This window comes from Euphorbia lathyris, chromosome 2, assembly GCF_963576675.1.
Source record: "Euphorbia lathyris chromosome 2, ddEupLath1.1, whole genome shotgun sequence".
In the NCBI taxonomy this organism is placed as follows: Eukaryota; Viridiplantae; Streptophyta; class Magnoliopsida; order Malpighiales; family Euphorbiaceae; genus Euphorbia; species Euphorbia lathyris.
Genome location: NC_088911.1, coordinates 137,061,736 through 137,086,509, shown reverse-complemented (window position 1 = coordinate 137,086,509; position 24,774 = coordinate 137,061,736). Strand labels below are relative to the sequence as shown.

The window sequence follows — 24,774 nt, the reverse complement described above, 5'->3', positions numbered from 1 at the left end:
AGAATAATAAAAGGTAAAATAATTTTAAGTCTCCTGGCTAGTACCTTTGCTATATGATTTTGTACGAGACCTTATGTAAAGTTGTTCATTAATTCAAAAATTTACATATAATTAATTACAATAATTAAGCAAACAAATGAGGGTCACGCGGTCGAGGTTTAAGAGCACATGAAAATGTTGTACGGGTCCGCCGTCCCTTGCTGTTTCCGGGATCAGTCCTCTCACCTTGACTCAATCACAGCCGTCCATTACTTTCATCTCATTTCAAATTGAATATTCTCACGTGGACCCCACACCAACTCGAAGCAAGAGTTTGGTTTGGATTGAATTGGATTGGGCTGTCCAACAAGACGAAAACGGAAGCGGTGGAGAAAAAATCATCACCTAATCTGGATTAAACGGTTTCAACGAACTCTCTGCTCGCCGCCATCAACTTCATCTTTGAGGGTGAACTCGAAAACATCTTACTCTTTATCGTATCTTATCTCTTCAGGCCACGGAACTGTTGAAGTTCATCGATTTGAGAGGTACGCTTTTAACTGTATCTCTTTTTTTTTTTCGAGTTTTGAATTTCTGTTTGCTCCGTGATTGTGATTTTATTCTTTTGTTGATTAAGTAGTTTGTTAGTTTCAGATGCACACAGATCTGTTGTTTTTTTAATAACGGGAGAGTATAAAAGTTGAAGTTAAGTGTTAATTGTGGATTTTGGAAGTAGTTATACGGATCTGTGATTGATTGTTGAGGAGTTGAGATCAATTCTACTGACTGGAAAATTGATATTTTTGCATGTGGTTGGGGTATTTGTGATTTAGAATGTTCACGTTAGGGTTTGATTTTGTATTCCTCGTTTAGTTTATTGATAGATGCAGAAATGGCTATTTGGGATTAGAAGCGAATTATTTAGTTAGACAGGGTATCAGACCTTGAATTCAATGAATCGAACTTAATTAACTTTGATTTTTGACTTAGGGAGTAAGAGTTAGTTGGATTGTTGCTAAATGTGACAAAAGTTTGGATTTCTGACTTTGCTTCAGTGCAGTGACTGTCTGCCCTGCTAGAGATCACACTGTTGTTTTGGATGTGTTCAGTAGTTTACTTCAGGGATGAAACTAGTGCAACATAGTATGCTTAACGCAGTTGCAATCTGATTCTTTTGCTAAATTGAAGTGAGTTTTAGGGATTGTGAATGATGGTTGATGAACTAGATGGAATAATTGGAGGTAGCAATTTGGGTTGACGTGTCATAATCGTTTTATGTTATCTATATATTTCATGCAATCTTATACGACCTAAACGCTCCTAAAATAATAATTGTGTCAAATAGGTCATGTCAATCGAGTTGTTGTAAATCGAGTTAAAAATGTCAGCCCTAGGAATAATGATAAGGATAGATAGTATTGGTACTCCCGAATCTTGATGTTTTGGCTTTCACATCCAGGCTAAAGCTACCAAACTTAGGATATTGTTCATATTAGGTGCTTAATACCAGGAATTTTGAGGATTGAACCTTGGAAATGTGATAAAAGAAAAGGTGCACCAATTTCCTTTGAAATTTAGTATCTGCTTCTATCATCTCCTGGTCCAGTATTGAGTATTTTCTTGTAATCTGCAGGTTGTCTGCATATAGTGTATTCAAGAAAGGAAATAGTGAAGCTTATACTTCATGGCAAGAATAAAACCTCAGGCTTTGCTAGTCCAAAGCAAAAGAAAGAAGGGGCCAACTCGTATAAGTGGCGCTACAATAATTCTGTGCAACTTAGTTGTTGTCATGATTGTATTGTCCCTGGTTGCAACATATAGGCATTGGTCTCAGAGGTTTGCTGTCTCGTCCTTGTCCTAATTAAATAGTCCATTTGTATCTTGGATGCATTTACAGTTTTATTTTTCGGTTTCAAATAGACTCCTTTTAAGCATCTAGTTAAAAAGTGATAGTTAACATATATTTTGATTTAAATTTTAGGTCAAGTGACCAGACAAGAAGTAGCATATCAAATTTTGAGGTATGTTTTAGAATTCAAAAAGCAATACAAGATGTTCCTATCTTTATATTGTATTTTAAAATTTAATATGTAATCATGTAGGCTGATTCTATTTTGCATGATCCAGGACAACTCTGATGCTTTCGCAGATTCAAAGAAGTACGATCTTCCTAGTTATGCTGTAATGTGCTACCTCCTTTTCTTTACTTACACGGATGTGCTGTTATTCTATCCAAAAAAAAAAAAAAACGGATGTGCTATTGATTGTAGTAGACATCAGGGCTTAATATTTATTTAAGCCCTTCCATATGGAAATGCAAGAAGCCTTACATAAAGCATATTTACAATTTGCATAGCAGATACATTCTTTTTGTTACTTTACAATAGAGGTCCCAGATTAATCCCTCCGAGTAGGAACTGTTGTACTTTTAACCAAATCAAGGTAGACTTCAAACAAATGGCTTTTTTTTGTTCCACTATCCTGTAACATGCAATCCAATTATGATTTTTTCTTGTTCGTCTCTTTTACCTTGTTGGTCTATACCCGATTCTGTATCAATGTTTGTATTCTTCATATATGTTTAGTCTGGGTGTTCCATTCCACTGTAGATTCTGAATACATCAAAGGGATATATTACAGTTGAACTGCACAAGGATAATTCTCCAGGGATTGTGGACAAATTTCTGGACTTGTGGTGAGTACCAACCTGTTCCATTTTGGTGCTTCTGCCATTGGTAATTTCTGATAAATAGATGAATGGTGGGTAAAATACATCCATGGCTCCTGAACTATACTGTTGCTAACATTATGCTCCCTAAACTTCTTTTTATGACATAAAAACCTTTGAACTTTACATTATATCACATTAAAGTCCAAATTAAAGAAAATTTGTAAAAATTAACGAAATGGTGACCTGGATAAAAAAAGAGTCAATAATGTACTCAATCTTGTTCAAGTCATCATTTCTTTAATCTTTTTTTTTAACGGCTTTCCTTTGATTTGAACTTCAATGTTAAATAATGTCAAGTTGAAGGATTTTTGTGTCACAAAATGAAGTTAGGAGCCATAATGTTAGTAGGGCTATACTTCAAGGGCCAAGAATGTATTTTATCCAAAGAATGGTATATGAACTTGAAATTCTTAAGCAAGAATAAGAATGTGTTTCTCAGACGAATCATGTAATTAACTAGATTTTTCAGTGCCTCAGCTTGCCTGGAAACTCAACTCCTCTTTGCTACAAAATGTTGAATATCTATTAATAAAATTGATTGTACATTAATCAAATGATTTTTTTTTTCAAATACTTGCTCAGTTTCTGTTACTATGTAGTTATGCTTCTGGATTTTCCATTTTCTCTCTTTTAACTGATTTTTGCAGTCAAAAGGGGTACTTCAGAGGGATGCCTTTCCATCATGTGATCAAGCATTATGTAATTCAAGGAGGACATTCCCAAGGTCTTGACGCTGCTGAAGATTGGCCTACCAAAATAAAGCTCCGTGGTCGGCTTGTTACAAGGTTTTCTCTGGCGTGCAATTGTGGTTACATCGTTTCATCGATTTCCTGCATTATTAATTCCTATATTGCGATTTCCCAGCCCAAAGCACGAGGCATTTATGCTTGGAACTTCAAAAGCTAAAGACAACCAAGGCTTTGAGTTATTTATTACCACGGCACCAATTCCGGATTTGAACGATAAACTTATGGTGTTCGGACGAGTTATCAAGGGAGAAGACGTGGTACAGGTATGAAAATTTGTGCTTCTGGAACAATTTGGACTCGTTTGGTCTTGTGTAGCTTGGTCATTTCTGAAGGAAGCTTTTGTCTGTAAAATTGTATCAGGAAATTGAGGAGGTAGACACAGATGAACATTATCAACCCAAATCTTCTGTTGGGATCATCAACGTGACACTGAAACGTGAAATTTGAGTTTTACACGGAGAATACGCAACGGTGTAAATTTCTGGTGTCCCTCTGAGATACCATTAGCTGGGGATTTCTCTTCAAATTTGTTCTTCTGGTGCATCATTTTCTTCTCACTTGTGTTTTCCAGTTCCCCATGCCATTTTTTCCCCTTGAGGGGTGAGAGTTTTGGAGTTGTGTAATTGTGAAGTAAAGGGCTTTTGTATTTTTGTGTGATAACATTATATAAATTACATAATTAACATCTGCATTCTGCTGTGATCCTCACCTCTTCCTTATTTCTAGAATTAAGTTTGCAACCAGAATCAATTTAGCCCAGATAGAAATTTAGGTATCAACTCAGTTCCTAAGTTGGCAAATTTTGACAAATTGACCTGTATACACTCAGTTTTGATACCAAAAAATTTATAAAATTTGAGCTAATTTGTCAGAATTTGCCGATTTGAGGGTTGAGTTGATATCTAAACTTCGATTTAGGTTAAATTGATCATGACTGTCAAGTTTGAGGGCTATTTTGACCCTTAATTGGTTATTTCAATAAGTTGTTATTTTGATGCCCTTCTTGTGTTGAATACTATACTGTATTGTTATGGGTTGCTATGTTTAGTGAGTTCCAGTGTGTGAAAATGGGAATAAAGGAGTACCTGTGACTAGTATGGGTATATTTATTAGGGTATCTTCTATTCGTATAAGGTTATATTCAATCAATGTAATTACGGTTTGGTAGAATATGTTTATTTAGAATTTAAAGTGTGTGAACTTTGGATTTGTTTATTAAATTTAGGTATGGTTTCAAATGCAGTAATGTTCATATTCTTGTTCTATTAAACTTCAAATATTATATATTTTATTAAGAAATTTGTTATAGCATTCGAAATATGGTTAATGTATAACTATACCCTCACCTCACCGTATTTGTTGATTACACAAGATGTTTTCTATTTGTATATAATCTTTTGTTAATTGAAGATAAAATTGATTTATGATAAAATGTGAAGTTCAATATTGAGAAAAAAAAAAAAGACGAGAGATTCACATTGTGAGCATAAAACTGAAATGATTTTAATTTAATTTTTTTATGATTTGCAATTCTTTTAAATGATTTTATTTTCTAAAAAATTATTTATTTACCTTTTGATTTTATCTAAACAAACAAAGTAAATACTTTGTGTTTTTTAACCATATATTTTATTAGAAACATAACTGAATATCTAAAAAATCACCAAAAATCAAAATAAATATTTTCCATTAAAGATAAATAATATTAAAATAAAGAAATGAGTTCAAACTTTGCCCTTATTCAGATCGAGTCCGGCCCATTTAAAAAGCCCTAATCCAATGAAATTAAAAAAGACCGCGCAAAAACGTCGCAGAGGAAGCGCGATTTCCCTCGCGACACAGAACCCAACCTGCCGGGGTTGTCTAGCATTGCCAATTTGCTATCGCCAACTAGCTAGCCACTGAGACTCACGCATGGAAGTAGACGAGCAAGAACGGCGGCGAAAGGATGAAGAAGATCCGTTTCTTGCATTTCTCGACTACGCTAGGTCGGTGCTAATTCCCGGAGAAGAAGGGGAGAGAGGAGGCTATGACGCGAATGGCAATGAATTGGAGAATACCGGTCCCGGCTGGAGCTGGATTGCATCTCGGATACTTAAGACATGTATTGCGTATTCAAGTGGAGTGACTGCTGCTATACTGCTTTCAGATCTCTCTCAGGTAGTTGCTTAATCTCCGTTTCGCCACCGATAAAGTGAATGTGAAAGAGATGGGACTCTTCATCTTTCCTCTTCGAATTTCTTTTGACTGATATGTCGTTACTACATTTCTCAAACGGAAATGCATATCACTGGAAGTTAGGTTTTATTAACAATTTGAGTTTCTATGCTTCTCTTTACCACTGATTTTGTTCGATTCACTAATCCCTATAAAATCTCTTGCACTTCTAATTTTGTCCGTATTCAATGTTCTTAATTTTCTCTGGAGGCGTGGAGTGAACAACACAGGACCGGTGCACCAAAGAGAAGGCCAGAAATTATCAACCAGTTAAAGAAGAAACACAAGAGAACTAAGCTGCCTAGTACTGTCACAATTGACTCTATATACGAGAAGAACTTTCTATCACTAAATAGCAATTTGGAAGCTGTTGTCGTTGATACTTTTGTTCTCCCAGGTATCGCTGTAAAATTGAAGCTTCAAATGTTCTATTGTAGATGACGGTGACATGCTACTGTTATGGGACTTATTTTAAGCATTTTCCTTGAAACTATGGACATTGTTTCAATGCATTTTTTTCTTCTTCAGGTACAAACATCTACATGCTCACTTTGGGGGATTTTTGGAGTTCAAATACCATTGACCTTTATCTACACCGAAGGTCATTTGCTAACAGATTGTAAATGTGTCTTATTATTTGGCTTGCCATTTAAATGGATTATATGCAACATTAATAATTGAACTATCGGTTGCACTAATGCTTTCATCGCTGTTCTTAGACTTCTTTTTTTTCGCAAGATGAGTAAAATTAATAAGATGATTTGCTTTATATTGCTTTTGTTTGCCTGTTTAGCTTGTGATGATTTCATGTAGTTGTCAATTTCACAAGATAGAGGAAAAGGAATATGTAAATTATTCAATTACTTCAAAAAAATCCTTTAAACCTGCAAAAGTGCTTCTGTGGATACTGCTATCCGCATTTATGAACATACGATAAACCATACAGTACGCCAATTTGCTACTTCAATTTTTCCCTCATGATCCAAGTTTTTGTCTCGGTTAGTCACTATTATTGAGTGAGCCTACAGTTTAATCATGCACACTGAACTTGTGCCACTTTTTCTCTGCTAGATACTATGACTTGGTGGATCCTCATAATGGAATTTTGAAGAAGGGGAGGGAAGTTTTTCTCACAGGTTGCTATCTCCGAACAGCCAGAGAAGGATCTGGTTGTCTCCGACTTTTGCCTACAGAGTATCTTGTGATATTGTTGGATGATGTAACTTCCATATTTCCCTTCCTCTGATTTCTTTTTTCCTCCAGCTGTTCTTCTTCCATAATGTTATTATTTATGATAGATCCTAAATATTTCGTATTTTTCTGATTAATAATTTCCAGATTGGGGATCTTCTGAAATATTTGCAATATCAATTTCAATATTGCAGGATGAGGATGATGATGCCATGCTGATTGCCGCTCAGTTTTGTTCAGATTCTTTCTCTTCTATTTCTCTTAGTGAGGATAACAGTGGTGTCCCTTATTGTTTATATGCAAGGTAAGTTTTTTGAGTTGTCAAATTACAAATTAGAGCTGTATGTAATCAGCAGGTATTTCATAAGCTGATTTGTCGCACGATTATGTTTGTTGTTTAGATGAAAATTGAAGGCAATAACAATAATGTGAACTCCAGATAGATATCTGATTTTATGACATAATTTTGTTTTAGACAGGAAAAGTTTAACCCAAGATGATATAGTAGAAAATAATTAGGCGGAATGAATGTTCTATTAACCTTTGAAGAATATTTATACACATTACAGAATCCTATGTGAAGTAGAAGTGTTGTACAGAACAGATTCCTATTTGTGGTAGGATAGCTATACAAGAGACTAAATAGGAAAAGGAACCAAGCAAGACTTCTAGCAATAACTAACAACTTATATGTCAACACTCCCCCTCAAGTTGGTGCATAGATATTACACATGCCCAACTTGGATAATGTTTCATAGAACTGACCATTTGAGACGGCGTGAGTCATTATATCTGCTAGCTGGTCTGAACTTTTCCTGTGTGGAATTTCAATCTCACCAGAATCCAAATTGTCTTTAATGTAGTTCCTGTCAAGTTATACATGTTTAGTTCTGTTATGTTGAATTGGATTGTTTGCAATCTCAATGGCAGCCATATTGTCGCAGAACAAAACCATAGGTTTTTTTGGTCCATACCCAAGTTCTTGTAAGAGAATCTTCAACCAAGTGAGTTCGGTTGCTCCATGATGCATTGCACGATACTCTGCTTCAGCACTTGATAATGCTACAACATTTTGTTTCTTGCTTCTCCAAGTTACCAAGTTTCCTCCCACAAATGATAAGTAGCCTGAAGTAGATTTTCTGTCTGTTTTGTCTCCGGCAAAATCAGAATCTGTATATGCCACAATATCTAGATGATCATTCTTAGTGAACATGACACCTTTTCCTGGAGAAGACTTGAGATAGGCCAAAATCCGATTTACTGCATTCATGTGACACTCGCTCGGATTATGCATAAACTGGCTCACAACGCCAACTGCATATGTCAAATCAAGTCTAGTGTGAGTCAAATAAATCAATTTTCCCACAATTCTCTGGTACCTTTCTTTGTTGGTTGGAACTTGATTTGGATAGATGGACAACCCATGATTAACTTCAATAGGAGTATCTATTGGCTTGCATGCAGAATATCCGGTTTCAGCCAAAAGATCCAAAACATACTTCCGTTGAGAGAGGAACACTCCTTGCTTTGACCGAGATACTTCTATACCTAAGAAGTATTTTAGAGCTCCGAGATCCTTCATATCGAACTCCTTAGCCAAGTAATTCCGAAGCTTCTCGATTTCATTATCATTATTACCTGTAACAATCATGTCATCAACATAGACAAGAAGTATGGTAATATTCTCATGGTCTCTTCTAAAAAACAAAGTATGATCGCCAAGAGCTTGTTTGAATCCATACTTCTTCATGGCGTAACTTAATCTCCCAAACCATGCTCTAGGTGATTGTTTCAGCCCATACAATGCCTTCCTCAACCTACACACCTTGCCATCTTCTAAATCAAATCCTAGGGGAGGATCCATATAAACTTCCTCAATTAAGTCACCATGGAGAAAGGCATTTTTTACGTCAAATTGCCTCAATGACCAATCTAAATTGGCTGCAAGTGATAGTACAGCTCGAACAGTATTCATTTTTGCCACTGGAGCAAAAGTCTCTTGGTAATCGATGCCATAGGTTTGTGTATAACCTGGCCTTGTACCTTTCTACTGTTCCATCTGATCTGTATTTCACTGTAAATACCCACTTCCATTTTGGGTCTGCTAAGGCTTCCTGAAAATTATTAGGTATTGAATCCGAAGATAACTGGAGAGCAAAGGTTAGATTTGCTTGAGATAGGCGATGATATGATACAAAGTTGGATATTGGATAGACAATATTAGAAGAGTTAAAGAACCCAAACCTATCTGGTTCTTTTCGCTCACGAGTAGGATATCTTTTAACCTGATCATTATTAGAAGAAGGAATCGGAACAACAGATTGATCCAAACAAGAGTTTTGGTTTTCAGGGAACTGAAGATTTACCTCAGAGTCAATCTTTGAAGAGTCATCCGATGGCATGGTATTATCATTGAGAGGAGGATCTGTCCCATTTCTACGAGAATACTTTTGTTGAAATAGCCTAGCTGATCTCTCTCCCTCAGATTCAGTCACCTTGTCATCACCATTTTGTTCATCATACTGCCAAAACCTCTTTTCTGCTAACCATAACTGTTCCTCTTCCTTACTATTAATCCCCCCTGAAGAGGAATAAGTGACACATCCCTAGAAAAGTATGACTCTTTTTCACTAAACTCTACATCCATGGAAACGTAGTATTTGTTTGTAGGTGGATGAAAGCATTTATATCCCTTTTGAGTGTTGGAATAGCCTAAAAAAACACATTTGAGTGCCCGTGGATCAAGTTTATCATGATGTGTGGAGTGAACATGAACATAACAGACACAACCAAAGATTTTAGGACAAATATTTAAACAAGCTGGTATAGAGTGAAATCTAGAGAGCATCCTCAAAGGAGTTTGGAAGTCAAGACGACGAGAAGGCATGCGATTAAGAAGGAAAACAGCAGTCATGACAGCATCAGCCCAAAAGGTTTTTGGAACATGCATAGTGAAACATAAGGCTCTTGCTATTTCAAGAATATGTCTATTCTTACGTTCTGCTATACCATTTTGTTGTGGTGTGTAAGGACATGTGGTTTGGTGAAGTATGCCATGCTGTGTCATGAAAGCAAGAAGAGATTGATTCACAAACTCACGACCATTATCAGAATGAAACACTTTGATTTGGACACCAAATTGAGTAAGAATCATTTTATAAAATTGAGGAATAAGCTGTATAACATCATTCTTAGATTTCATCAAATATACCCACGTTACTCTAGTGCAATCATCAATAAAAGAGACAAAATATTTGTAACCCAAAGCAGATATAGTAGAAAAAGGCCCCCAAACATCTGTATGAACATATGAAAAAGGAGCAGTACTTTTATTAGAGCTGACTTTGAAAGGAACGCGATGATTTTTGGCATAAATGCATTGTTCACATCGCAAACTTGCAACTGAAACATTCTTAAATAAATGAGGGAACAAGTGTTCTAAATATGAAAAGGATGAATGGCCTAAACGATAATGCAGAGTACAATTTTCTCTCTATCAGAATTCCCACTTTCCACATGAAGACTATGGGTACCAGCAGACATCTCCATTTTATTACCCTCTAGGTAGTAGATTCCTCCTCTCTCCTTACCAATGCCAATCGTCATCTTCGTAAGATTGTCCTGAAATACACAATGCGTAGAGGTAAAAATTACAGAACAATTAAGAGTCTTTGTAATCTTACTAATAGAAAGAAGGTTATTTGAGAGATCTGGAGCAAATAATACGGTTGACATAGAAAGATTTGGAGAAAGAGAAACTGTCCCAGCCTTTGTAATAGGCATGACACTTCCATTAGCAACCTGGACAGACTTAACAGGTGGAGGTGTTAGAGAGCTAAGGATACAAGAGTTATTAGTCATGTGATCAGACGCCCCTGAATCAATAACCCAATCATTTGAGGTGGCTAAAACACAAGACATACAAGAATTACCTTCTTGAGGTGACATCCTAGAAACATGAGAGGCGGAAGGCAGCAAAACGGAAGGCAACGAGTTGCTTGTAACGACATTCTGTGCAGTCTTCCTGTTCTTTCTCTCAACTTGTTTGAGTTTGTACCATTCTGGATAACCATGCTTCTTCCAACAAATGTCTTCAGTATGGTTGCTCTTGTGACAATAAGTGCAAAAACGTTCTTGAGCATTTGAGGATTCTGGTTTAGGTGTATATTTATGAGCAGCTAAAGCAGAACCTTCAAAATGGATTTCTGCCCCCATAGTAAGCTGTCGTTGTACTTCACGACGAACCATAGAATAAGCTTCTTCAACACTCGGCAAAGGAGAAGTAGCCAATATTCTGCTAGTGACTTGGTCTAGGTTGTGATCTAGTCCTGCAAGGAAGATGTAGACTCTATCTTCAGCAATACGCTTCCTTTATTTTTCGATATCAGCAGTGCAGGTCATCTCAATTGGCCTTCGATAATCGAGTTCCATGAAGATTGAGTTCAGTTCGTTGTAGTATTCAGTAAGAGATTTGCCATTTTGGTTCAATTGAAAGGATTTCCTCATCAGTTCATAGGTTTGAGAAGAATCAGACACATCCAAATAGCTCATTTTGATTGCATCCCACACTTCCTTGGCTGTCCCAAATTGGACAAAGTGTGACATCAGATTGTCGCTCATTGAATTAATGAGCCATGACTTAACTAATGCGTTTTCAGCCTCCCATTCATCATGTTCAACACTATCGGTGGCTGGTACAGCGACTTTCCCATTGATGTATCCCATTTTTTTTCCTTCCAGCGATGTGCATCTCCAAAATTTTTGACCAAACCCGATAATTAGAGCCATCCAATTTTACATGAATGGATGAAGGAATATCTTGAATGGTGGTGACAGAGGAGAATTTCTTGCTGGTAGAATTTTCACTATCAGTTTTAGGAGGCATATTGGATGGTGCGGCTAGGGTTTTGAAAAGGAAAGAGGAAAATAATTAGGTTAAACCTTCCTGTGATATGCGGCTAGGTTATGCCAGAGTAGAGTAGGTTATGAGGCTAGGGTTTTGAAAGAAAAAGGAATAGGGTTATGCAGCTAGGTTAAACCTTTCTCTGATATGCGGCTAGGTTATGCCAGAGTAGAGTAGGTTATGCGGCTAGGGTTTTGAGAAAAAAAGAATAGTGCGGCTAGGTTGAACCTTGCTCTGATACCAAGTAGAAAATAATTAGGCGGAATGAATGTTCTATTAACCTTTGAAGAATATTTATACACATTACAGAATCCTATGTGAAGTAGAAGTGTTGTACAGAACAGATTCCTATATGTAGTAGGATAGCTATACAAGAGACTAAATAGGAAAAGGAACCAAGCAAGACTTCTAGCACTAACTAACAACTTATATGTCAACAGATATATATAATTGCTTAGATACTCTATGAAGAAACAGTAGGTTTTCCTCCGAATGTTCTTTGTGAAATATTCTATTACACATGCAGGATTGACTCTATCGAGTCAATGGAGGTTCAAGGGGTATTTGGTAATTTAAATAGAAAACAGATCACTCTGGTTGACAATGATGGTGTCCAGATAAAATTTCTCTTATGGGGAGATCAGATTGTTTTGGCCAACCTTTTCAGGTATACCGTGTATCCTAGCCTTGGGTTGTAAATGTGATATTATCTTTATCCCATTGATGCGTAAGTTAATTTCACAGTGTTGGAAGTATGCTTGCACTTGATAGACCATATATAGCAAGTTCAAAAGAAAGTGCAGTTGAAACAACAAGTGAGTTCTGTCTTGAATATGGTTCTGCCACACAACTATATTTAGTGCCTTTTGTTCATAATGAGGAGCAAGTAAGTACTTGAGCTTACAACACCTTTTTTCCACATTTAGAACGCATAATTAAGTTCTTTATTCTGTTTCTAAGGTCTATATACCCCTGACACAAAACCGGCATCAAGGTTCAAGACTGATGAGTGCATTAGAGCCTAGTCAAGGATTTAAAGTTTCGCAAGTAACACTGCCCTGTGATTCTCAGGGGTCTATTGACTTCAGCAATTGTCCTTTCCAAGTGAGTGCCTGGAATACTAATCATTCAATGCTAAGTTTGACCTTTTGGCATGTTCAAATATCCAGTACTCGTGGGGCAGTCGAAGTAGAGTAGCCTTTGAAGGATGCATCACAATTTTTATTATATATGTGATTATGTTCTAACTGTCCAAGTGTAACACTGCAATTTAGAACAGATACTGTCTGCTTATTACCATTTGAATTGTCTTATTGACGACAAATTTGATATTACTATTGTGAAAAAGAAATGGTGTCCCAATTCTGTTCTATTTCAAACTCTCCTAATAAATTTTCTTAACCTTGACCAGATGATATTAGGCCATAAGGACATCTGTACGTGTAGGCTTAATACATAATTAATTACACACCTAACTTGTCACTTTTTGTAACGTGTCACACACCTAAGTCTTACATGTAGCTTTGATTTCATACATGCAAAGCTTTGGCTAATTTAGTGTTTGGTTAATTATTGACAACTTGTCTCACTTTGCTTTTCGAAGTTTTGCAGTCATATGTAGTTGATCTTCATGAGAAGATGACTGGGATAACCCTCTATGGTATAGTTACAGACATTTTCTGTGAGAGTACTACCAAAGTTGTTTTCGCGTTAAATATTGAGGATTCTACTGGAGCGATTCGGGCAAAGCTACACTTTACTAGATCTTGGTAACAACTATGATAATCATTTTGGTACTTTGACACCAAAAATAATTCTCAAATATAATTCTGAATGGTCTTTTCCATCAGGTCTCTGGGGAGATTGGGCCTGGGTCATACAGTTTACATATCTGGCTTGTCATGCTACAAGACAAAACAAAATTGGTGAGCAAACAACAATTTAGTTACTTATTCTTGTCACTCTAGATTATTGTTACTTTCTGGCCTTAGCTATTTACACTTCGCACAGATATTTATCCTGAATCTCCATTGGTTCTACCGTATTTCAGCCACTAATTTATCTTTTCTTAGGTACATCTTCTCACTTGTTTATTTTTCTTGGCAGTTTTGAACTATCTTGGTATGAGAATGATGCTGCAGCTTCCTTTGTGAACCTCAGTTGCCTGCCAGCACTGTTAAACTCCTCTTGTCTTCAAAGATTATCTTGCCTCTCTGATCTATCCAGTGATGCTAGTTGTACATACGTATGCTTCCTACGAATTCTGACTTGGACTTTCTTGGGTTTTTTCTATGCCTCTGCCATAAATTCCTTAAAACTGTCAATCATTATCTGTATCCACAATAATTTTTGTGGCTGAACATGGTGAACTTCTATTTAATATGGAACTGGGTCACATTAGACATGATTGTTTTGTAGCTAGAAGGAATTGCTGGCTCGTTTCTCATTAACCCTTGAACTTGCTTAAAGCGACATGATTAACCCTAAATCCTACGCGTCACAATAAAATGGCGATTTGGACAAATTGAAGCGCGTACCACTTTAAGCAAGTTTCGGGGACTAATGAGATATCTCTGAAGTTCAGGAAGCCAATCATATTATTTGACCAGTTACCGAGAGCCCCTTTTTCTTATTCCCGTTTCTTTATCAGCAAATAACAGAATCTCTTATGCCACCTGATAAATGTTAACAGAAGCAACCAGTTCTTTTTCTGCGAATTCTTACAGCTTAAGACCACCTGTTCTAAGAACAAATATACATGGCCAATACTATAGTGATAGTTGGCTTGTTATCTCTCTTTTATTTAGCTATTCTAACTGAAAAAACTTCATCATATAGACCATTTTCTATTGGTGCAATAACAGTTTTATGCTAAAACTCATACTCTGATATGTACTAATTTGTCCTATCTATGCAGATTTGCCGAGTTCGGCTTGACCAAGTCGATCAATGTCATGTTAATACAAGATATTCACACTCTCTTTGTGGTCACGTTGTCAATAAATTGCCTAGTGGGGCTATTCAATGCAGTTTCTGTCATTGTGATTGTAGTGATGAAGTTTTGCGGACTTTCGACTTGAAAATCACTCTTGCGGATGAGAATGCCAAGATTTTTGCATGGTGTACTGGTCAAACTGCAGCCGAGTTGCTGCAAATATCACCAGATGAATTCTGTGAGCTCCCTGAGGTAATGCTCTATCTTAACTCAATGAGGTCATGCTTTTCTTTAAATACATTTATATATGCAGGTAAAAAGCATAGTTAGGCCCCTGATTGTTTCAATTTTTTATGATTAATCCAAGCAAACCCGCCATGATCTTTCAGTCAGCGAGCCCTGAATAAATTATAATCGCACACATTAAGCTTCCGGTTACCATAACAGTTAGATGCGAACATTAAACTTAGTTAAAAGAGTGTTATTCAATTCATGTACATCTGAAATTGCATTTTTTACTGTTCGATATGAGATTTTTATCGTTTGTGTATAGTCATATCCATATCAAATATATATAAAAGTTCCTTTCAAATTATTAAAAATACAACTTCAAATGCAGATGAAATAATAATGTCTGTTCCTTTGCTGGTAAATATTTTTCTAATTTTCTGGTATTTGTTTGCTTAGGCAAAAATAAGTTAACAGAAATTTTAAGTTACTCACAAAGAAAATATATGAATAAACTGAGCAAAAAATTTTACCTTTTGAAAAGAGTAAAATATTTTCATTAGCCTTTTGGGTTGCTACTCCATTTCTTCTTACCCTTTTAAAAAATAGTGGTCACCCATCACTTCTTCCCATTTTCCGTTTGTAGTCAAACACCGGAAAATATGTTATTTTGCAACAGTTTTTTAACAGAAAATTCCTGTAACATTTATATTCTATAATATTAAAATCCAAATCAACAAAACTCTATTAAAAAATTAACGAAGTTATGAGGGTAAAATAAGTGTTTGACTATAATTTTTGGTAAGATGAATAAAAAAATTCATCGAACTTGTTAAAATCATCATTTTGTTGATTGCTTTTACGGAGTTTTGTTTTGGACTTTAATATTAAGTAATTTAAAATTCGATTATGTCAAGAAATGAAATTCAAAGACTATAATACTAGTAGTGTTTTCTAAGACTCCATGTTCCAGTTGTAATTTATAGAATAGCCTCAATATCTAGTGAAATGAGTTTGAAACTGAACAGTAGCAAGCGCACTGAGTTCAGTCGACCTGTGCCGGAAACAGTCACCGGGAGACGACGAACATTTCCTTGAAGTTGCTTATTTTTCTGTGATTTACAATTGCAGGAGGACCAATATATGTACCCTTCCTCATTGGATAATGAGAGCTTTATTGTTGCATTAGTTAATAGCAAGAGAAAGGGTTATGGCGGTCAGCGTCTAAACCTTCAGACAGAAAATGTTTCCTGGGAGATATCTCGCGCGCTAAGGTACGAATAGTATTGCACATAAAAGAAACCACCGAGTGTTGTGTTATAGGCTTGTAGCTGTAAGTTATCATTCGAACTTATCAATGTCTTAGGTTAGATTTTCCAAGCCACTCGGTTCTGTGTGAGTCTTTTACTTTGGTCCATGGGGTGAAGAAGGCTGCAAGATTCTTGATTGTGCAGAAATTGGGATAAATGGTCAAATTTTTTCCTATTGGGGAAGTTTAAAATTTGTCATTGTAGTATAAAACAGCTCGATATTATTCTTTTAAATTTGGAGTGATTGTAATTAGAGAAGTAAATCTTATTAATGAAATTAATAGTCATTATCAATTTCCTAAAAGGTTTTAATGGTTATAATGATTTTAACATTAAAATAAATTGATTCAGTAAGATTAATTGTTTGTTAAGTTAATTAATTTTTGAATTAATTGAGAAAAAAACATTCTAACGATTTGTCTATATAAGAATAATTTTTTTCGTTCGAAACAAATAGATAGTGCCTCCGAAGAAAATAGAGAAAAAATTGAAAGTTTTCGTTTTAAATAATCGTAATAAAAAACATCAATTCCTAATGAATGGATCTCGGTATGTTCAATATCTACTTCAGTGTTTGGTTGCTCCATTTTGTCTTGCTATATATAAAAGACATTGGCTAACCAAATGAAAGGATGTACATTACTATTTTGTACATTGATACTGTTAAGAATAAATGCAATTACGAAAACGAAAAAAAACAAACAAGCACACAAGAATTGTTTACCCAGTTCGCCACTCGATTATAATGACTACGTCTGGGGGCACTACCAAGCCAGGATATTTCACTATAATGAATAAGATACGGATTACAGAGAAAGAGGTTACATTTATACTTCCGAAATCCTAACCGTCTGAAACCCTAATCGCCCAAAAAATTTATACTTCCGAAACCCTAAGCCAGTTGGATCGCTGCAGTTGGGCCCATCGCTTCAGTTGGGCCTATATATATTAGTCTCCATAAGCCCAACAATCTCCCACATGGAGACTAAATCCGACTTCTGATGGTAGTGCCATGCCTTCAACTTAATTACCAAGGCCAGCTGAAGCCATACAAAGCTTCAGCTTCTCTATAAGGTTACAACCTTAGTCAACATATCTGCAGGATTCTCTATGCCTAGAATCTTCATCAACTGCAATATCTTCCTGTCCAAGAGATGTCGTATGTAGTGATACTTCAACTCTATGTGTTTTGTCCTTGAGTGAAAGGTGGGATTCTTCGCCAAATGAATGACACTCTAATTGTCGCTGTACAGAATAGGATCCTTGTGCTCCTTTCCCAACTCACGCAAGAAATTCTGCAACCATACCATCTCCTTACTAGCCTCAATCACTGCAACGTACTCAGCTTCTGCAGTAGACAAAGCCACCACCTTCTGCAGCTTTGAAGCCCAAGAGACATCAGTACCACCCAATGTGAAGACATATCCGGTTGTACTTCTTCTCTTGTCAAGGTCACTAGATGCCAAATCTGCATTCACATATCCTGTCAACATAACTTCTTTGCCCTCAAAACATAAGGCTTGTTCAGTGGTTCCCTTCAGGTATCTCAAAATCCACTTTACTGCTTCCCAATGCTTCTTACCAGGGTCTCCCATGCAACGACTAACAACTCCCACAGCATGTGCAATATCCGGCCTTGTGCACACCGTTGCATACATCAAGCTGCCAATTGCTGAGGCATACGGAGTTCTCTCCATCTGGACTCGCTCTTCTCTGCACTTGGGTGAGTCATGTTTAGATAGCTTGAAATGGCTACCCAAAAGAACCGTAACTGGCTTGGCATCTTGCATGCCGAATCTAATCAAGACCTTCTTGATATACTCAGCTTGTGAGAGATACAACTTTCCAGCCTTCCTATCTCTTTCAATCCTCATGCCCAGAATCTGCTTAGCTTCTCCGAGATCTTTCATAGCAAACCGCTCAGATAACTGCTTCTTCAGTTTTCTCACTTCTCGAGCACTCGACCCTGCAATCAGCATATCATCAACATATAACAGTAAAATTATGTAGCCTTCATTCAATTTCCTGAAGTAACAACAATGATCAGCTTCACTCCTCACGAACTCAATTTCATGCATGATCCGTCAAATTTCTTGTACCACTGTCTTGGAGCTTGTTTCAGACCATACAAGCTCTTGTTCAACTTGCACACAAGCTCAGCGTTATCAGACTTATAGCCCTGAGGTTGCTTCATATAGATGTCTTCATCTAAGTCCCCATAAAGAAATGATGTTTTTACATCCATTTGCTGCAGCTCCAAATCTTCTGCAGCTACCATACTCAACACTAAACGAATAGTAGTCAGCTTCACTACTGGAGTAAAAACGTCAGTATAATCTATGCCGTACCTCTGCTGAAAGCCTTTCATGACCAGCCTTGCCTTGTAGCGCTTGCTACCATCAGCCTCTTCTTTGATTCTGAAAATCCACCTGTTTTGTAGAGCCTTCTTACCCTTTGGAAGCTCAACGAGTTCCCAGGTGCCATTGGTCATCAATGAATCCATCTCATCATCTATTGCAAGCCTCCACTTGCTTGCATCCTCTCCACGAGATGCCTCCAAGTAGCTTTCTGGTTCACCATTATCTGTCAGCAGCATGTAGTTACTTGTAGGCGTGTACCTGTCAGGTGCTCTACGCTCTCTAGTGGATCTGCGTAGTGTAACCGGTGGAGTTTGGGGTTCTTCTACCTCCTCCACAACTATCTCTTCCACAACTACCTCCTTGCTCCCACCAGAATTCGTGATGTCTAGGTCCACGACCTCTGGTTCTGCATCAACAGTATCAGATGTGCCCAGACTATCCTTGTACATCATCTGCTTGTTGAAAACAACATCCCGACTGCGAATAATCTTCCTGTTCTGACTATCCCAGAATCGATATCCGAAATCATCACCACCGTATCCAATAAACGTGCACTTAATAGACTTCACATCTAACTTACTTCTCTCAAGGGGAGCAATATGAACATATGAATCACATCCAAATACTCGTAGAAAGGACAGATTTACCTGCTTGCCACTCCAAGCCTCTTCAGGAATGCCACTCTGCAAGGGACTCGATGGCCCTCTGTTGATCAAGAATGCTGCAGTGTTAACTGCTTCTGCCCAGAACGTCTTCGGAAGTCCGCACTTCAGCCTCATGCTTCTAGCACGCTCACACAGAGTTCTGTTCATTCGTTCTGCAACTCCGTTCTCCTGAGGAGTTCCTTTCAGAGTCTTCTTCATGCGAATTCCATTCTCAGCACAGAATTCCTTGAATTCCCTAAGCTCATACTCCCCACCATTGTTAGACCTCAAGCACTTTACCTTCAAACATGTCTCATTCTCAACCAGGGCCTTCCATTTTCGAAAGGAATCAAAAGCATTACATTTCTTTCTCAGAAAATAGATCCACACTTTCCTAGTGGAGTCGTCAATGAGGGTCATGTAATACAAAGCTCCACCAAGAGATTTCACAGGTGCAGGACCCTATAGGTCGCTGTGAACTAACTCAAACTTCTCTTTCTTCAAAGTTCTGCCACCCTTAGAGAAACTGACCCTTTTCTGCTTCCCAAAGATGCAATCCTCACACAGCCCAAGATCAGCAGATTTCAGACCCGACAACAGACCCTTTGAACACAGCACTTTCATCCCCTTTTCACTCATGTGACCAAGACGACAGTGCCACAAATCTGCATTGACATTCTCCCTCACGACATCAATGCTATTGAAAACGTTGTTTGTTAAGTACAACAATCCAACCTTCTCACCACGGGCAACCACCATGGCTCATTTGGTCATTTTCCAAGCACCACCCGCAAAGATTACACAATAACCTTCATCATCCATTTGCCCAATTGACAACAGATTTCTCTTTAGGCCAGGAACATGCTTTACTCCAGACAGCTTTATCACAGATCCATTCGGGGATTTGATCGAAACATCTCCCTTCCCTACAATCTCCAAGGCTCATCATCAGCAAGATAAACCTTTCCGAATTTCCCAGGGGTATAGTTTTCCATCAAATCTGCACTACTACATGAGTGAAACGAAGCTCCTGAGTCTAATACCCAAGACTCCAGAGGACTTCTTACACTCAATACCAGGGCTTCTGTTGCTATTTCTGCAGTTGAATTACTCAGAATCAACGCATCACCAAAATCCTTGCTGGCTAAATTCACCGACTTCTCCTTCTGTGGTGCCTTACATTCACTCTTGTAATGACCATTATCATTACAATTCCAACACTTGATGTGGCTCTTGTCCTTCACAGGTTTCCCTCTCCCTTTGGACTTAAACCTGCCACGATTCTGCTTTGACCTACGATCTGACCTGCCTCGATTCTCTGCATTCAAGGCTGATCCATATGTGGAACCCGACTCTTTCCTGCGAATCTCCTCACTTATAATCAAGTCTCTGACATCATCAAACCTAAGTTTTTCTTTCCCTGCTGAAGCACTTAGGGCAGTAACCATGCAACTCCAACTCTCTGGTAAAGAATATAACAGAATTAGGGCTAATACCTCTTCGTCGAAATCAATATCTACAGAACTTAATTGAGTGATTGTCATATTAAAATCATTCAGGTGCGTCGCCACTGCTATATTCTCCGTGATCTGCAGATTAAACAGTCACCGCATTAGATGAACTTTGTTTGCCGCGGAAGGCTTCTCGTACAACGAACTCAAGATCTCCAACATCTCCTTCGTGGTATTTGCCTTCACCGTGTGATGCGCCACGTTTCTGGACAGCGACAGGCGAATCACGCTCATCGCTTTTCTGTCCAACAGCTTCCACTCTTCATCATACATATCCTCCGGCTGGTCACCCAGAGGCTGGTACAGATCTTTACCGTACATGTAATCCTTGATCTGCATCTTCCAGAAACCGAAATCCGAACCATCGAATTTCTCCACAGGGGTTTTTCCGTCTCCCATCGTAATTAACCTTGCTCTGATACCAGTTGTTAAGAATAAATGCAATTACAAAAACGAAAAAAAACAAACAAGCACACAAGAATTGTTTACCCAGTTCGCCACTCGATTAGAATGACTACGTCTAGGGGCACTACCAAGCCAGGATATTTCACTATAATGAATAAGATACGGATTACAGAGAAAGAGGTTACATTTATACTCCCGAAACCCTAACCGTCTGAAACCCTAATCGCCTAAAAAATTTATACTCCCGAAACCCTAAGCCAGTTGGATCGCTGCAGTTGGGTCCATCGCTTCAGTTGGGCCTATATATATTAGTCTCCATAAGCCCAACAGATACCGGTTTATATAGCTAATTCAGATGTGTAATCGGACTCTCTGATGGTGGTGGTCAGTGATTATTATAATCGGTTACATACTACGAGGACAGAAGATCATATTTTATCTATGTTAAAAATATTTTTAAATTCCAACAGTCAACACTTGATTATTGTATTCTGAAAAAGCCATCAACTAAAATTGAGCAAGAATAATTATTTATACTTTCCTCATTACAATTGAATATCAAACAATGTTAGAATGTTTTGTCAATCCCATTGACATATTCAATTGTGTCAATTAATTAATTAATTAAAACACTTTTAATTAATCAATTTAACTAAAGCTTGATACAGACAACTTATAAGTGTGTGACTTTCTAGGTTCATTTTTAACTAGCATTAGAGGCATAGTACTAACTGGTAGTAAGTATGTCAGGAATCCAATTCCTTGTACTATAAGTGTATCCTATATAAGCTTAACTTATATTTGCTTACAGTCCTCTAAATGTTATGATCTTCAGCTAATACACTGCGCCATGACGTCCCAATTAAAGAATGAAGTTACCTGAAGTAAACTTATAATTAAACTAATTATGAACCATCGATCATAATTTCCATGCACTAAAGTCATTTCATTAAAAATCCCGATCTTGGCTAGAGCTAGGGGTGTTCAAACTTGGGTTGGGTGGGTTACAATTGGATTTTTACCCAACCCATATAAGAAAACTATTTCATAGATTGGATGGGTTATGGTGAGTTACATGGGTTGGAATAATTTTTTTTAGATAGGTTTGGTGGGTTGGGTTATATGGGTTGGATGGGTTATAGTGGGTTAAATTTTGTTTTCTTTACTATTTTTCTTCTATTTATTTTTTTTATCTCAAATTGTGTAGGTTAAATACTAAAAATGTTAAATTGACATTACGTGGTTTAAAATATATTTTTGTTCTTTTTACTTTTATCGAACCACAAATCTCAAATAATAATAAATAATAATAAAATATAGGGATAAAGATTAAATTTGACCCCAACGTTTACAGAAAAGTGTAGATTCGATTCTAATATACGAAATAATACATATTTATCTCAAACGATTCTAAGCAATATCAATTTTACTCTTACATTACTGAAAATTTGAACATCCTTATTTGACTGTTATTTAAATTTCACATCGAATCTTCTAAACTTTAATTATGTATATGATATATAGTGTGTTACAAACATACCTACGAAAAACTTGTTAAAGTTTTAATAACTAAGTTTATTACATATAACCAAATTAAAGTTGACTTGAACGGTTAAAAGCCTCAAGTAGAGAAAGAAACACAAAAAAAGTTAGGAATTGGAAGTAATAAAATATGTAGTTTTTATTTGCAACGTAATAGAAAGAGTCCTATTTTTTTCAAAACTCTCTTTAATTAAGCCAACGTTGTTTTTTTTATCCATTTTAAATTCTAAACACATTTTTTTAATGGAGTAATGAATCGGCAGAATCGGTGGACTTGCGAGATTCACCACCGATTCAGGTGTCATATCCGATTCAGATATGCTTTTTTTTTCCGTTTTAGATTTTTTTATTATTGTTTTTTCAATTCTCCGGTTTTACAATTTTCATTTTTTCAGTTTAAAAAATATCAAATTATGAATAACCACATTTTTTTTTAAATTTAAATGAGATAAATAAAAAATAAAATGAGAATATAGAGAATTATAGAGGTGTTCAACAGTCGGTTCGGTTTAAAAACCGAACTGAACCGAAATAACCAAATACTAAATAACACCTAAAATAAAAACTGAACCTAACTAAATAATATTAACAAACCGAACCGAGCCAACCGAGTATTTCGGTTCGGTTCGGTTTCATCATTTATTACTTATTTATTAATTTATATTTATATTGTACTATTAAAATATGTTCTGGAAAATTCACGGTGCTAAATTTAAATATTATTTATATTAAATTAATTTATTAACATTCAGTACATTTTTTCTCCAAAAAAACATCCAATACATTTCTTCAAAAAAAAAAGTACATTAATTTTGTAATATAAATTGTACAGTATAATAATGTTTTGTTCCTTATTTTTCAAAATAAAAATGCCCTCTCAATTCTTAAAATATGTTTGAAAATCAAATAAAAAAAATGTCCTAACTAATTTCCATTAATATCTTTTGTTTCAAGAGTTAAAAGATAACTAAAAGATCCTATAAAAAAAAAAAGAAGGATATTGCGACGATGAACCCAGCTTCTGCCCTAGATGACCGCCGCCCGCCTTTCACCGTACCTCCCGACGACCCTCCTCCGACTCCGCCGCCTCTCAATTCGACCTCACCCAAACTCTCCTGGAAGGATATTGCGTCTGCTAATCCTTCGAACCTCATGCCCAGAACCCGGATGGATTTGTGCGCCGCTGGCCTCATTAAGATTGACATCGATGCTGAAGCTCCTCTTGTTCCTCGGGTCACGATTGATCCGGAATTGAAGAAGAAACTTGCCAAGCCTTGGGAGAATGCTTTAATCATCAAACTCCTAGGAAGAAGCCTGGGGTATGTAGCCTTACAGAGACGAACAATTGAGCTGTGGAAACCGATCGCAGGGGTCAGTATGATGGATTTAGGGGAAGGGTTTCACCTGGTCCAGTTTGATAATGAATTGGATAGAAGCCATGTGATCAACGATGGACCTTGGATCGTTCAAGGGCATTATCTGACAGTCCGTTCCTGGTCAGCTGATTTCAGTACTTCGGAAGCTTGTGTTGAGAGATCAATGGTATGGGTACGTTTCCCCCAACTCCCTTTTATTTATTATGATGAGGATGTGCTTCTTGGAATAGCTGCTTCTGTAGGTAAACCAATCCGGGTTGATGAAAATACTTCAAAAAAGATCAAAGGATGGTTTGCAAGAGTCTGTATAGAGTTAGACCTGCTAAAACCTTTAATTGCTCAGTTTGAACTAGAAGGGGAATTACAACGAGTTGAATATGAGGGTCTCCATACGGCTTGTACTAACTGTGGTAGATATGGGCATCTCAGGACGGAATGCAGTTGGCCCTGTGCTATTCCTACAAGAGACATCCCAGTAACTGGTGACATGGCGATGGGAGAGGTTAATGCAGAATCAGTTAATGGAATCAAGGAAACAGGTCCAGCTCCTGCTGAAGCAACCACAGAATCTATAACAGTAGCGGCTCCTGATTATTATGGCCCATGGATGATCGTTCCCCGCAGAAAGTTCCCGGCTCGAAACAAAGGGATGGATTTTGCTGCGCAAGGCGAGAAGATCGGCGGCTCCCCTGT

General features: G+C 37.1%; 2 protein-coding genes across 3 annotated transcripts; both read left to right on the top strand.

Moving 5' to 3' along the window:
- Nucleotides 1-299: 299 nt before the first annotated feature.
- LOC136220063 (peptidyl-prolyl cis-trans isomerase CYP21-4) lies at nt 300-4,161 on the top strand. 2 transcript variants are annotated; one of them, XM_066007740.1, is made up of 9 exons: nt 300-527; nt 1,439-1,531; nt 1,613-1,815; nt 1,961-2,000; nt 2,107-2,160; nt 2,589-2,674; nt 3,358-3,495; nt 3,575-3,722; nt 3,820-4,161. In XM_066007740.1, exons 3-9 carry the CDS (start codon nt 1,664-1,666, stop codon nt 3,904-3,906), a joined length of 705 nt encoding a protein of 234 aa, XP_065863812.1. In that variant the 5' UTR covers nt 300-527; nt 1,439-1,531; nt 1,613-1,663; the 3' UTR covers nt 3,907-4,161. The 2 variants fall into 2 exon arrangements, with proteins under 2 accessions (XP_065863812.1, XP_065863811.1); XM_066007739.1 differs by lacking the exon at nt 1,439-1,531 and having other exon boundaries at nt 302-527.
- Nucleotides 4,162-5,282: 1,121 nt separating this feature from the next.
- LOC136217019 (uncharacterized) lies at nt 5,283-16,512 on the top strand. The gene is made up of 13 exons (XM_066003587.1): nt 5,283-5,619; nt 5,887-6,073; nt 6,205-6,277; nt 6,748-6,895; nt 7,062-7,171; nt 12,297-12,437; nt 12,515-12,656; nt 12,731-12,874; nt 13,382-13,539; nt 13,621-13,695; nt 13,877-14,015; nt 14,688-14,957; nt 16,065-16,512. Exons 1-13 carry the CDS (start codon nt 5,374-5,376, stop codon nt 16,215-16,217), a joined length of 1,986 nt encoding a protein of 661 aa, XP_065859659.1. The 5' UTR covers nt 5,283-5,373; the 3' UTR covers nt 16,218-16,512.
- Nucleotides 16,513-24,774: the final 8,262 nt, after the last annotated feature.